We start from the raw sequence: 12,221 nt of genomic DNA on the forward strand, positions 1-12,221 counted from the left end.
TTTTTCTTCTCTGTTAAGTTATGAGTATGATTTTAAATTATACTGCTTTTCTACTGTAAGTTCTTGTAGACTGATTTTTGCACTATACTATATCCTAACCGCTGTTGAATGCCAAGTTCTGCCATCTTTAAGCTTTAACCTTTAGTACAGATTAATGTCAGCAAAAACCAAAACTGTATGTAGCTTTTTATCTACTTCTGGCAGCTAGCTAGCAGATTCTCAAAATGCCCCTTTACCTCATATAACACACCTGGTGTCGAAGTACCTGGATGATCTGCAGGCCTGAGCTGTTGGAATTAAGACTGAAAGCCTTCAGTGGAGACCCTCAGTGTAGGCTCACTTCAATTGAGTGGATTTAGTTTAAGGGCCTCTGATGGTAGCCATATTTATGCTGTATATACAGGTGGAAAGACTGTCTCTTGAATAAGGAGGTTAATGAGTGTTTGAATTACTATATCAAAACCACTCGAGCTTCCAGTAATCTAGTATAGATTGTTAAACAGAACTATATTAAAGCAGAGATATAAATTTTCTTAAAATGTGTTTATTATGGTAATATTTAGAGACTAGAATCTCATTATGAAGTCTGTGGTTCATCATAACTGAGGAAGGGCAAAATTCATGGCATGTGTTGTACTTTCTGGGAGAAATGTGTAGGAATTTTCTCCAAAGCAGTAATTAGAGCTAACTTCTTTAGCAACAGCCACTGCGCATTATTATAAATACTACAAATCACAAAAAAAAACCCCTTCAATCTCAGCTTATTCTTTGATTCTTGTGCACAACTGGCTCATTTACTGTTCCATTTGGTGTATACAGTTGAGTTCTGGTTCCTATAAGCTCCTTTTCAGAAGAGAAAACACTTTCTAAAGCCCAGTTTCCTTCTGTTTTCATTGCTATGCTTCTCAGCAACCTTAGAGCGGGATCTGAAAGCAGAAGTTTTTGTATCTATTTGAAAAACAACACCTGTTATCTACCACTAATAGTATTTTTTTAACCACAAGGTTGAAGTCTTGAATGTTTCTTAAGATCTTGCCAAAGATGTGCACAGTGAAATGTTTATTCAGATGTTTTTAATTATCAGTTTCTATAATAAGTGAGATACAGTAAGAATGTTTGAAGTGCTTAGTAGGTACTCAGATAGAAGCTATATGACTTGACAGAAAGACCATGTAGAAAAAGAAATATTAAAAAAAATTAATTAGGGTTTCTGTCCTGTTATTAACCCATACTTTCTTACTATGTCTGTCTCGAGAGCCTAGACTGCATACAGGAATGTGAATCTGTTTAGCCTTGAACTAACAAATCACATGCACTTTAGTACAGGAGAATCCTTCTAGTCTGTTTCCATAAGGGTAGCAAGCTGTTTGCCACTTTTCCGTTCGCTTGCTTAGACTCCCTGTCCATTGCAGTTCTACCAGACTGCAAAGGAAGGAAGTCTTCAAGGTGGTCTATGTTCCCATAAATCCTGTTTAAAACAGTGACCAGGTAAAGGGGAGGGACTTCAGTAGTTGTCCAAGGGTAAGAAAGGGCGGGGAGAACTTTGCCATTTTCTGTCTGGTTTGGCAGCAGCTCACTAGGCAGGTTGTAAACATGTAGCTGGGGAGTGGCACAGCACCCTTGAGGCAGAACTGCTAGAGATGTAATTGGGAAAGGTCTGAATTACTGTTGGAGGTACACACGGAGGCAGGCTGTCCTTTGGACACTTGGTGATGGACGTGATGGATATGCTACGAGCAAAGTGATCCTGGGGTGCCTGTAGTGAGATATGCAAGGCATGGAATTTTTTGTATATGATCCCTTGATTTTTATTGGCTCTGGTGCTCAAGAGCTTGTTATGGTTGAGAAATCCCAGGTTCTATCCATGTTGAAAACATCAACTAAGGATTCTACAGTAGAATTACTTTGCACAATGTAATTGTGCTTTTAAATCCATAAATGCCTAGTTCCAGATTCAGTGCATTATTTATGTAAGCAGTCTTCTACCTTGTCTGTAAAACCAAAACACTGCAGAAGCCAGACTTTTCTGCTTTTGTAACCTAAAGAAGGATGTAGGGGAATAAACTAAGAGCATGGATGATCCTCACCTGTCTATTAAGTGTTCCTTTTAAAGAATTGAATTAAGTCCTCTAATTGTAGATACATTTGGATTAATTTGAAAAATAGTAAACACTGGGTAGGCTGAGCATTGCTTTTCAGAACAGATCAAAGCTTTCTCATTGGTAAAGCATACCCAAACAGAATATGTATTTTAAAACATAGACTATTTTAAAAATTGTTAAAAACAAACACCTTATATTGAGGAAATATATTGAGGAAACACACTTGGAAGGAGCAGTTGCAGATCTTTCTGCTAAACTCAGTCATCAGTTACAGAAATGAGATTAACTAAGCCAGTTGTGAGTAGGGAGCCTTAGAGTAATAGATTGGTTTTAAAATATCTGGTTTTACCATGATATGTCTGAAATGCGTGTGATGCATGCACACTCATGCTGTGCATGTATGCAGTCTATCTTTTATTATTCTTACAGAGATTTTCACTAGAACTAGTCTTTTTAGAGAAGACTAAGGTCAGTTTATGTGTTAGCATGGCTTAATTGTCATGCTTCCATTTTTTCTTTTAATGTAGATCTTGCAAACAAAAGATTGTCTTCATTTTGGGGTTGTGTCACTTCTGAAAACGCATGTAATATTTCTAGGTTGATAAAAGAAGCTGGCAAGCAAGATCCAGAACTGGCTTACATAAGTAGCAATTTCATAACTGGACATGGCATTGGCAAGAACCAGCCTCGTAACAAGCAGATGGAAGTAGAATTCAGAAAACAGGAAGAGGTAACTTCAAGAAATATAATTGAAACTAGCAGTACTTTCAGAACCTTTTGATTTCTTTTCTTTTTTTTTTTTTTTTTTTTTTTTTGTATGTTTGTGTGTCTTTAAAAGCAAAAGAAACCAACAGGCAGTGTCTGGGCACAGTCATTGGAGGTTCAGGGAATACCCTTAGCTTAACAAATGTGCATACTACTGGAGATACAGATGTTCTTCATTAAAACAAAAAACAACCAACCAAAAAAAAGGTTTAGAGACATTGCTATGACACATTACACAAACAGCAATTAAAACTGAATGTAAAATCATGTTTGTGTCTAGTCAGATCATCAATCATCTAATTTTTTTTGCATTGGGTTAGTAGCATACAGTAATACTGTAAAGAAGATCCGGATTCCTGATATTTTCAACAGTTAAGCTGGTTTTAATATTTATCTTTGCTAAAAGTGAGTTTGGTAAGTCTTTAAATGATATAAATGTAAAACTCCACGATTTTGACCTCACTTAAAGCAAGCGTAGTATTTTTCAAGTAAATACCTGTGTTCTTTCCCCTCACTGCTGACTGGGTTGTCCTTCTGGCCTCCCCCTTCTCCCCTTCGTCTTTTCCTTAGCAGTGTTTAGTAAATAGTATAAATATCATAAGTATCAGCTCTAGAATGTGTTTCCCTTCCCACTGCTCTCAGATGTTTCAACCTCAGAAATGGTTGGAGAAGATGAGGTCCTGAAAGCAGCATTTGCTTATACCTTAATTGAGAATTATAAATAAACAGATGAGATCCTCTCCATTGCTAGTGGCTGTAGTAGCTGCTTAGACTCATGTAATTCCGTATACCAAATTTGATTCCTAGAAATCTGCCTGTTCTGATAAATAGTTTTACTGTGTTTCTGGCTTTATGTAATAGTTTTATATCTGCATATTTAGACAAGTTTTTGGAATGTCTGATCCACTCTCCTTGTTTTTATTGCCTTTTGATGAATCTGATGATGGAAACACATTCTGGGCTAATTTCTCAAATTTGTCTTCATTATTTTTACAGGTTCTTAGAAAATTTCGTGCACATGAGACCAACCTACTTATTGCTACTAGCATTGTAGAAGAGGGTGTTGACATACCAAAATGCAACTTGGTGGTGCGTTTTGATTTGCCCACAGAATACCGTTCCTATGTGCAGTCAAAAGGAAGAGCTAGAGCACCAATTTCCAATTACATCATGTTAGCAGATACAGACAAAATCAAAAGTTTTGAAGATGATCTTAAGACATACAAAGCAATTGAGAAGGTATGAGGTCAAAGGAATGTGCTTGTTTTTGTTAAATTTATCATAGTATTTCAAAGGAAAAATCTCTTATTGTGCTCTGTTTTTGAAATATTAAGATCCTGAGAAACAAATGCTCAAAATCTGTTGATACCAGTGAAACCGAAACTGAACCTATTGTTGATGATGATGATGTATTTCCACCATATGTGTTGAGGCCAGATGAGAACAGTCCAAGAGTTACTATTAACACTGCTATTGGACACATAAATAGGTAAGAGGCGTATTCCCTTTTTATTTCTTGTCTTTAAATAAAGAGTTTCTTGGTCTGTCTCGCAACGTGGAAGTGTAGGCTGGGGCATTGTACGCATTTCCTCTTAGGAATCTTGTAGGATCTTCCCTTCTAAAGAAAGCGATCAGAGCAGTTTGAAGTGATAATTTGCTTTTTGTTTCTTTATCCTACAGAGGTTCTAGCTTTGATAATAAATTTAGTGGTATTGATTCCTGTTTAATTAAAAGCTGCCCTGAAAACATTCCTTTTCAAAATAGGTAATAAGATATACCCCCCCCTTCTTGGCAAGCTGTCTTAGAAAAAAAAAAAAGCAGCTTGTTAAAACTGTAGTAAAATCTTCCAGTTCTGTTATTCTCATTTGTAGTAATGATCTGTTGTCATGTTTAAATAAAAACATAGTAAGTGGAACATAATACAAGTCCACAAGACAGGATGATATGCTTCAAAGGGAGCTAGCCAGTATCATCTTTGTAAGGCCATGGCGATTAGAGGAGGTCCTCAGTGACAGACCAAGGTAAATGTTATGACACTTCAAAAAAAGCAAGGAAGAAAATCCAGGGAGCTAGACTGGGCAGTTTTACCTTAGTCATGCGGGACATTATGGACCAAATCCTCATGTAAGCTGTTTCCAGGCACGTAAAGGAAGAAGTGATTGGCAGCAGCCTGACCAACCTTGTCTCCTGTGTGATGAAGTGCTTGCTGGACTATGAACAGGAGAAAAGAAGTGTATGTCATTTACTGAAGTAAAGCTTTCAGTGCAATTGCCATAGTACCTTAGTGGTCAAATGCATGAGATTCAGACCATTTTGGTGGACTGCCTGACAAAACCTGGCAAGGCAGTCAGATTCAAAGCGTGTAAAGGCAGATGATTCGAAGGCTAGCTGGCAGGTGCTTATCTGTGGCATTCCTCAGGGGCCATCAGGAGGTCCAATACAGTTTAACATCAGCATGTTTGACACCAAGTTAGGAGAGGGGGAAGTGAGTGCAGTGGAGGTAAGGCTACCATTTAGAGGGGGACAGTGACAGATAGGAGGAATAGGACAACGGTAAACTCGGGAGATTAAACAGACAAATGCAGTCTCTGGTACCTGGCATGGAATAGTCCTGTGCATCATTACAACCTTGTTACTACCCTTCTAGAGACCAGCTTTGTAGTAAAGTCCTTGGAGGTCTCTGCATGGCAGTTAGTTGGACATCAGTCAGCAGTGTGCCCTTGCAGTGCTTAATCTGGCCTGAAATAATCTTCTGTAGTGTTTACACCAGTAAGGCAAGATTCCATTGAAATGTCTTTAGGTTTCAATTTGCAGGTTTTGATGATTTGTAAAATGTTTTGTCAATTTAGGTACTGCGCTAGATTACCAAGTGATCCATTTACACACCTAGCTCCCAAGTGTAAAACCCGAGAACTACCTGATCATACGTTTTACTCTACTCTCTACCTGCCAATCAACTCACCTCTTCGAGCTTCAATTGTTGTAAGTATTTGGGGAAGGAAAAGCATAGAAATAAGTGGATATGTTGGTATGGATGTATGTGTGCCTTTCCTAGAATTAGTTTGTTTAATTATTGTAATGAAAAATGACATGATTTTTCTTTTCCTCTGTAACTGTATTTGGATCCCTGTTTGTATCTGTTTTCCAGCAGTTACTGTTTATTCCAAAGGCAAAAATACTTAGATGTTCTTCCCAGTGCCTTGGTTTTCACACATGTATGTATTGGTTGTAGGAAAACCTCTTTTACTGCTTTTGATCAATAGTATGTTGAGTTCAGAAACTTGTAATTTTGGCTTCTGTGGAAAAACAACATAAGCCTGAATATCTTCACAAAACCATCATCAATGTAATATTTTAAAAAGTTTTGCTTACCTAATGTCTGTGTTAAATTAAACTGTTTGTGACATATATAAGCAATGTGCTAATCAACCAAACTTATAAAGAAATATTTAAATGTTTATAGGGTCCTCCAATGAGTTGTGCAAGACTGGCTGAGAGAGTTGTAGCTCTTATTTGCTGTGAAAAACTGCACAAAATTGGTAAGAACATGAAAAACAACACCTCTTTGGTCAAGAATATTTTATAATTGAGAAATTGAACTTGGTATGGATGTTACGCATATACGTGCATTTCTGCTATAACCATCTACGATAGCTTTCTTTCTCTTGCCTTGTTTTGTGGTATGATCGTGTACTTAACTAATTTAGCTTACACCTTGTAAGCTTAAGTTAATTTTTCCAGAGGAATCTTGTTATTTAACGTATTTTGTCTTAAACAGCAAATACAACGTTAATACAAGATGCACAGATTTTGACATTGAATAGTCTTGCTCTTTAGAAAATTTTAACTAGAGGTCAGAGACTACATCCTGCAGCCAAAAAATAACTTGTTTTTTAAAGTGAATTGTAACAAATTAAAATACAAAATAGACAGCCCTAAATTTATTGTATTCTCTACTGTATCGTAAGACGTGTTCCAAAAATAGGATATTACAGGATTATTTCAGCTCTCCTGTCTCTAGTAAGTATAATGGAGCATATTCTTTATTGTGGAATGTTTTAAAGAGAATTCCATGTTATGGGTGCTTTGATGAAGTACAGAAGTATTTATGTATCTTTTAAGCAAAAAAAACTTGTAGGTCTGGGGTTTGTATTATTTTTTTTCTGTCTGAGTTAAACCTTTTGATCACTGAATTCATACCAATAAATGTATCCAAGAATAACACTATGATGGCTCAACTCAGTGTTGAGAGTGCACATTTAACAGTAGTAATTCTCTTTTTAGAATGATACAGAAATATAACTATTCCCTCTTTCTTGGCATAACTCCCTGTGAGTGCATTTTTTAAACGAGTATTTCAGTCGCTGGTTGGTTTTTATGAGAAAAAAAAAGTTTATTTTTCTTTGTTTTCCTTATATAATTCAGTTTTTTAATTAAAATGTCAGATATTTTTGCTATAAATAGATTTTTTTTTTTTTTTTTTTTTAAAAAGTCAACCTTTATCACTCTTTCCCTAAAGTTACACTTTTGGAGCCTTGCAGTAGTAAGTGTATTTTTAAAACTTTATGAGGTGTTTTCATGAGCAATCACATCTACTGTGTAAAATCTGAAGGGATCAAGATTTGATCGTTCATACTGCAATTTTTTTTTGTACTCTTTCATAATATTCAGGTGAACTGGATGATCATTTGATGCCAGTTGGCAAAGAAACGGTTAAATATGAGGAGGAGCTTGATTTACATGATGAAGAAGAAACCAGTGTTCCAGGAAGGCCAGGCTCTACAAAACGAAGACAGTGCTATCCTAAAGCTGTTAGTATCACACACTGCTGCCCGCATCTCCGATCAAATGCTTTATGTACCGATAAGGAGACAAAATTGCCAACTCTTAATCTTATCTGATAAGAATCTTTTACAACAAATGTTGCATTTTTACTGGGAATATTTTGCAGTTTTGACTGTATGAAACTTGCGCTGTTACCTGAATGAGCTTGTGTGATTGTATGCTTTGGAAGCATGCCTGTAGTTCAAAGAATGTACACTTTCTAGAAAGCTTTTTGACTGTATTTACCTAATTGGAAGGGAAATTTGTCCTGCATTCGTAGTCTGTAAAAGTTTTAAGTCCTCTGGTAGATATACTAGAGGAAAGGAAAAATTACTGGCTTTCTAGACAAATAATTGAAGACTGAAGATGATGCCCAGGGGGTCAAAGTTATCTGCCAGGTGCTGAACACAGACATATTTTTTTATTATTTGTTTTTTAGATGCTTGGTTTAGTTTGGTGAATTTAATGGTCAAACATAGAATTCAATAATTTTTTGTTTAAATCTTAGAATATGAAAATATGCTTTTAATATTTTTAACTTTTAAAATAGTTCTATGTGTTATACTTAATATGCTAAAGGGGTCACATAAGATAATTAATAATTCAGGGCTATAGTAACTAACTTATCTATAGATCTGTTACAACAGGTTTCAGCCATATCAGTTTGTAGCATTGGACTGCTTAGGTAGTATTTATAGGGTAAAGTCAAATACTTTAGAAGTAAGAGAAAACTGAGAAAAGAAGCTATGTCAGAGTATTTTGCAACTACTCCAGAACCTTCCTGCTTCCCCTGCAGTTGTTACAGGTTCTAAGGTCCTTTGAATAGGACAGGTAACCTGTTTAGAAGAGACTGCATAGTAGCTTCTGGTAATTTTGCATTTCACAAAGAAGCCAGTATCCTTTGGTCACATGTAGGAACGTCGGCATGTACACTCACAATAGTAGGCTACTGTACTGTGTTGTACGTTGACATGCAGCCTTGGTTATGCTGACAGCCCTTAAATAATTCCGTTCTTGGCATCCTCCACATGCCCCCATTTTATTAGTAGTTTAAATAATTGATTGTTAGGGAAGCTTAGGAAAGGATACTGTGGCATCACAGTATATTACAGAGGGAACGGTAGATGAAAAAAACCTTTTTCTTGCAGTACTTCACAAACAGTTTGAATCTTTGTACAGTGTTTCTTGGTGCTTCTTGTTACGTGTGCCTTCCTCAGTCCTCTTACCTCACTAGTGATTTTTGGAATAGCAGTGACTCGTAAAATGCATGATTATGGTATCTCTCATTCAGAGGAGTTAATTTGTCAAGTGATGCATCATTCTTTCTTGTTTATTTTTTTAATACGGAATCCAAGAATACTTTCCCTTGCTTTTGTCCCCACTTTTCACATCTGGAAAAGAAGCTTTGGCAAATGTTTAAGGTCTACAAGATCCTCTTGGGCTTAATATAGTTATTAAACTTATGAGTAATTTTCCATTAAGCCAAGGACATAGTTTTGCTGCAGTATAACTTTAAAATCCAGGACTACATGTATTGCAGTTTAGTTTTAGATAAACAGGAGTATCATTTTTGAGACCTACGAAGTAATGAACTCCTACCAAACATAAAGCATGAGCAGCAAAGTTGAAAGTGCTTGTGACTGTTGTGGGTATTCACATCTGCAAGCTAAAATTGTTATTAGAAAATTTCTCTAGCATAGTATCTGGGCAAGGGGGCACTATATCAAATTTTGTTTGTGTGTTTGTCACATAAGTGTGTAAAAAAACATTTTTGATACTTCTAAACAGTTCAGTTGGGGAAAGAATCCGTGTTAATGAAACTGTAAGTTCAGCCAAGCTTATATGATTTACTTTGTACGTGCACATTTTTCTTTTTTCTTCCTTCCCTTTTTGTTTATTCTTTTTTTTTCCTTCTGCTGTTAAGGTCCGAAGACATAAAGTATGCTCCAGAGTTGCTGACTAAATATGGAAATTGGCATCAAAGCCTCAGTTGTATTTATGGTGAAGTGCTGTCTGTGTTCTAGTTAGACTTGCATTTCTAACACAGGATGGGTACAGAGAAAGTTTAGAGATGTAGTGGAAGCTGCCTCTTGGCAAATAGGAAGATCTGGGAGTATCGTGCTCCCTTAATGCAAGCGTTAGGACAGATCTCATGGCTGCCAGGCCAGGCTGCTGACCAAACATTTTTGCTTAAGAAAGAAAAAAAAATTACTTAAGTCTAGATTAATGTATTTTTTTCTAATTCCTCATTTTTAGCAATACCTTTCCAAATAAACATGTAAAGGCTTGTTCAAAGAGTAGTCTTTAGGTGAATTTTGCTGATTTTTATCATGCTAATGTTGGGTTTTTTTTCCTTCTTTTTTTAATCTTTAGATTCCAGAATGTTTAAGGGATAGTTATCCCAAACCTGATCAGCCCTGTTACCTGTATGTAATAGGAATGGTGTTAACGACTCCTCTACCTGATGAGCTCAACTTCAGGAGACGAAAGCTATATCCTCCTGAGGATACAACAAGATGTTTTGGCATACTGACAGCCAAACCTATACCTCAGGTAATGAGTCTAGCTCCTTTTCTTATTCTACATGCTTTTACAACCTGTCATTTTCCACTTACTCCCCACCTCCAGACTGAAGAGTTGGAAATGACCGTAAGTGCTGCTTGTGTCGGGTAACCTCCAGGAAATAAGCAATAACATAGAATCATTTAGGTTGGGAAAGTCCTTTAAGATCATAGAATCCAACCATAAACCTAACACTACCAAGTCCACCACTAAACCATGTCCCCTAGGCACATCTGCATGCCTCTCAAATACCTCCAGGGATGGTGACTCAACCACTTCCCTGGGCAGCCTGTTCCAATGCTTGACAACCCTTTCGGTGAAGGAATTCTTCCTAATATCCAACCTAAGGTGCGAGAGGAGTGTTGTATAAGCTACAGAGAAGGCCTGCAGCGATACCTTGTCTATGTGAAAGCTATAGTCCTTTCAGCATTCCTAGTCTGCAGCAGCATAGAAAGTAGGCCATGTTAATTGAAATTGGCACCTCTTGCTTAGGAAAATTTTTAACAGAAAGGCATTTTCTGTGGATGAGACTCAGCTGAAGAATATTGCTGGTTTTCACATTTTTTCCTCCATAATGGAAAATACTTCCATTTTTACTTGATCTTTTATAAAGAGAAGAGCTGCAAAACACAAGGAGAACTATTGGAAAAAAAAAATCAATCATTCTTTAAGCCTTCAAAATCTCATCTATAATTGAAGGTCACCAAAGGTCAAAATTTTGATCCAGTTTGTTGTGGGATCAGGCAAGTGCTACCTCAGCATCTGAACTAAACAACCAGAGGAATCCTACTCTGGATTTTATCTCTTGATTTCTTTTGTTTTTTATTTCTTATTTAGATTCCTCACTTTCCTGTGTATACTCGCTCTGGAGAGGTTACAATATCTATTGAGCTTAAGAAATCTGGTTTTACGCTGTCTCTGCAAATGCTTGAGCTGATAACGCGACTCCACCAGTACATTTTTTCACATATTCTTCGTCTTGAGAAACCTGCACTAGAGTTCAAACCCACAGAAGCTGATTCAGCCTATTGTGTTCTACCTCTTAACGTTGGTAAGAACAGAGCTCTTCTTTTTTTAAATATTCATTTTTAATTCCTTTAGCAACAGGTTTGTTAATGTTTTTGGTAAATTTCAGGTGTTAGCTGTAGAAATAATACCGTGTGTGGAAGTATGAAAATTTGTCAGTTCTATTTTTATTACTTCTCCACAATTCCAAATTAGTTTTAACCTGGTAATGTGAGTTGATTTATGGTAGGTTTCAGCTGACTCCATAAGGGTCTAAAATAATGTGTGTGTCTCCTTTTGAAATTTTTTTGAAATAATCAAATATATTTATAGAATAAGAAAAAACAAAATTGTAATTTACAACTTCACAGAAAAGTTCAGCCTGGAAAACTCTCCCCTGAATAACTGAGTTACACATTTTCCTTTTTAAGTTGATGACTCCAGCACTTTGGACATTGACTTTAAGTTTATGGAAGACATTGAGAAATCTGAGGCACGTACAGGCATTCCCAGTACACAATATACAAAAGAAATGCCTTTTATTTTCAAGTTAGAAGATTACCAGGATGCAGTTATCATTCCACGGTGAGTACTGTATACATAATTCAGGTATGTATTTATACAAACACTTTAATAAGGGGATGTTAGTATCTGCAACAGAGTTGCTTGTAAGAAATGTGTACTATTAATCTAAGGTATCCAGTGGTGTCTCAAATAATGTAAAGATTTTTTTTAAAGTCAATAATTAATCTTATATAGTTGGATTTAACTGTTGATGTGCTGATGACTACTGTGGTAAAAATGCTAGTGTAAAAAGTGATGACAGACCATCACTGTGTATAAGTGTTACTTCATTGTAATCAGAGTTAATGCCATAGAAGTAGCTCATAGGTGGTGTGAATTAGCACAGCTGCTGGACCTCGGTGAAGCTGTGATATTTCACCTGTCTGAAGATCTGAACAG

The 12,221-nt window shown here is 36.4% G+C and overlaps 1 protein-coding gene across 1 annotated transcript in view; it reads left to right on the forward strand.

The window, feature by feature from the left end:
* DICER1 (dicer 1, ribonuclease III) overlaps positions 1 to 12,221 on the forward strand; it is a 68,048-nt gene that overhangs the window by 40,184 nt on the left and 15,643 nt on the right. Inside the window, exons 11-19 of the mRNA XM_086750246.1 lie at positions 2,700 to 2,832; positions 3,864 to 4,106; positions 4,202 to 4,356; positions 5,717 to 5,849; positions 6,331 to 6,406; positions 7,539 to 7,678; positions 10,065 to 10,244; positions 11,091 to 11,304; positions 11,690 to 11,843. Coding sequence (XP_086606372.1) covers positions 2,700 to 2,832; positions 3,864 to 4,106; positions 4,202 to 4,356; positions 5,717 to 5,849; positions 6,331 to 6,406; positions 7,539 to 7,678; positions 10,065 to 10,244; positions 11,091 to 11,304; positions 11,690 to 11,843 — 1,428 coding nt within the window. The remainder of the gene's footprint in view (positions 1 to 2,699; positions 2,833 to 3,863; positions 4,107 to 4,201; positions 4,357 to 5,716; positions 5,850 to 6,330; positions 6,407 to 7,538; positions 7,679 to 10,064; positions 10,245 to 11,090; positions 11,305 to 11,689; positions 11,844 to 12,221) is intronic.

The sequence above is a fragment of the Chlamydotis macqueenii genome, chromosome 5 (assembly GCF_036417535.1).
Source record: "Chlamydotis macqueenii isolate bChlMac1 chromosome 5, bChlMac1.mat, whole genome shotgun sequence".
NCBI lineage: Eukaryota > Metazoa > Chordata > Aves > Otidiformes > Otididae > Chlamydotis > Chlamydotis macqueenii.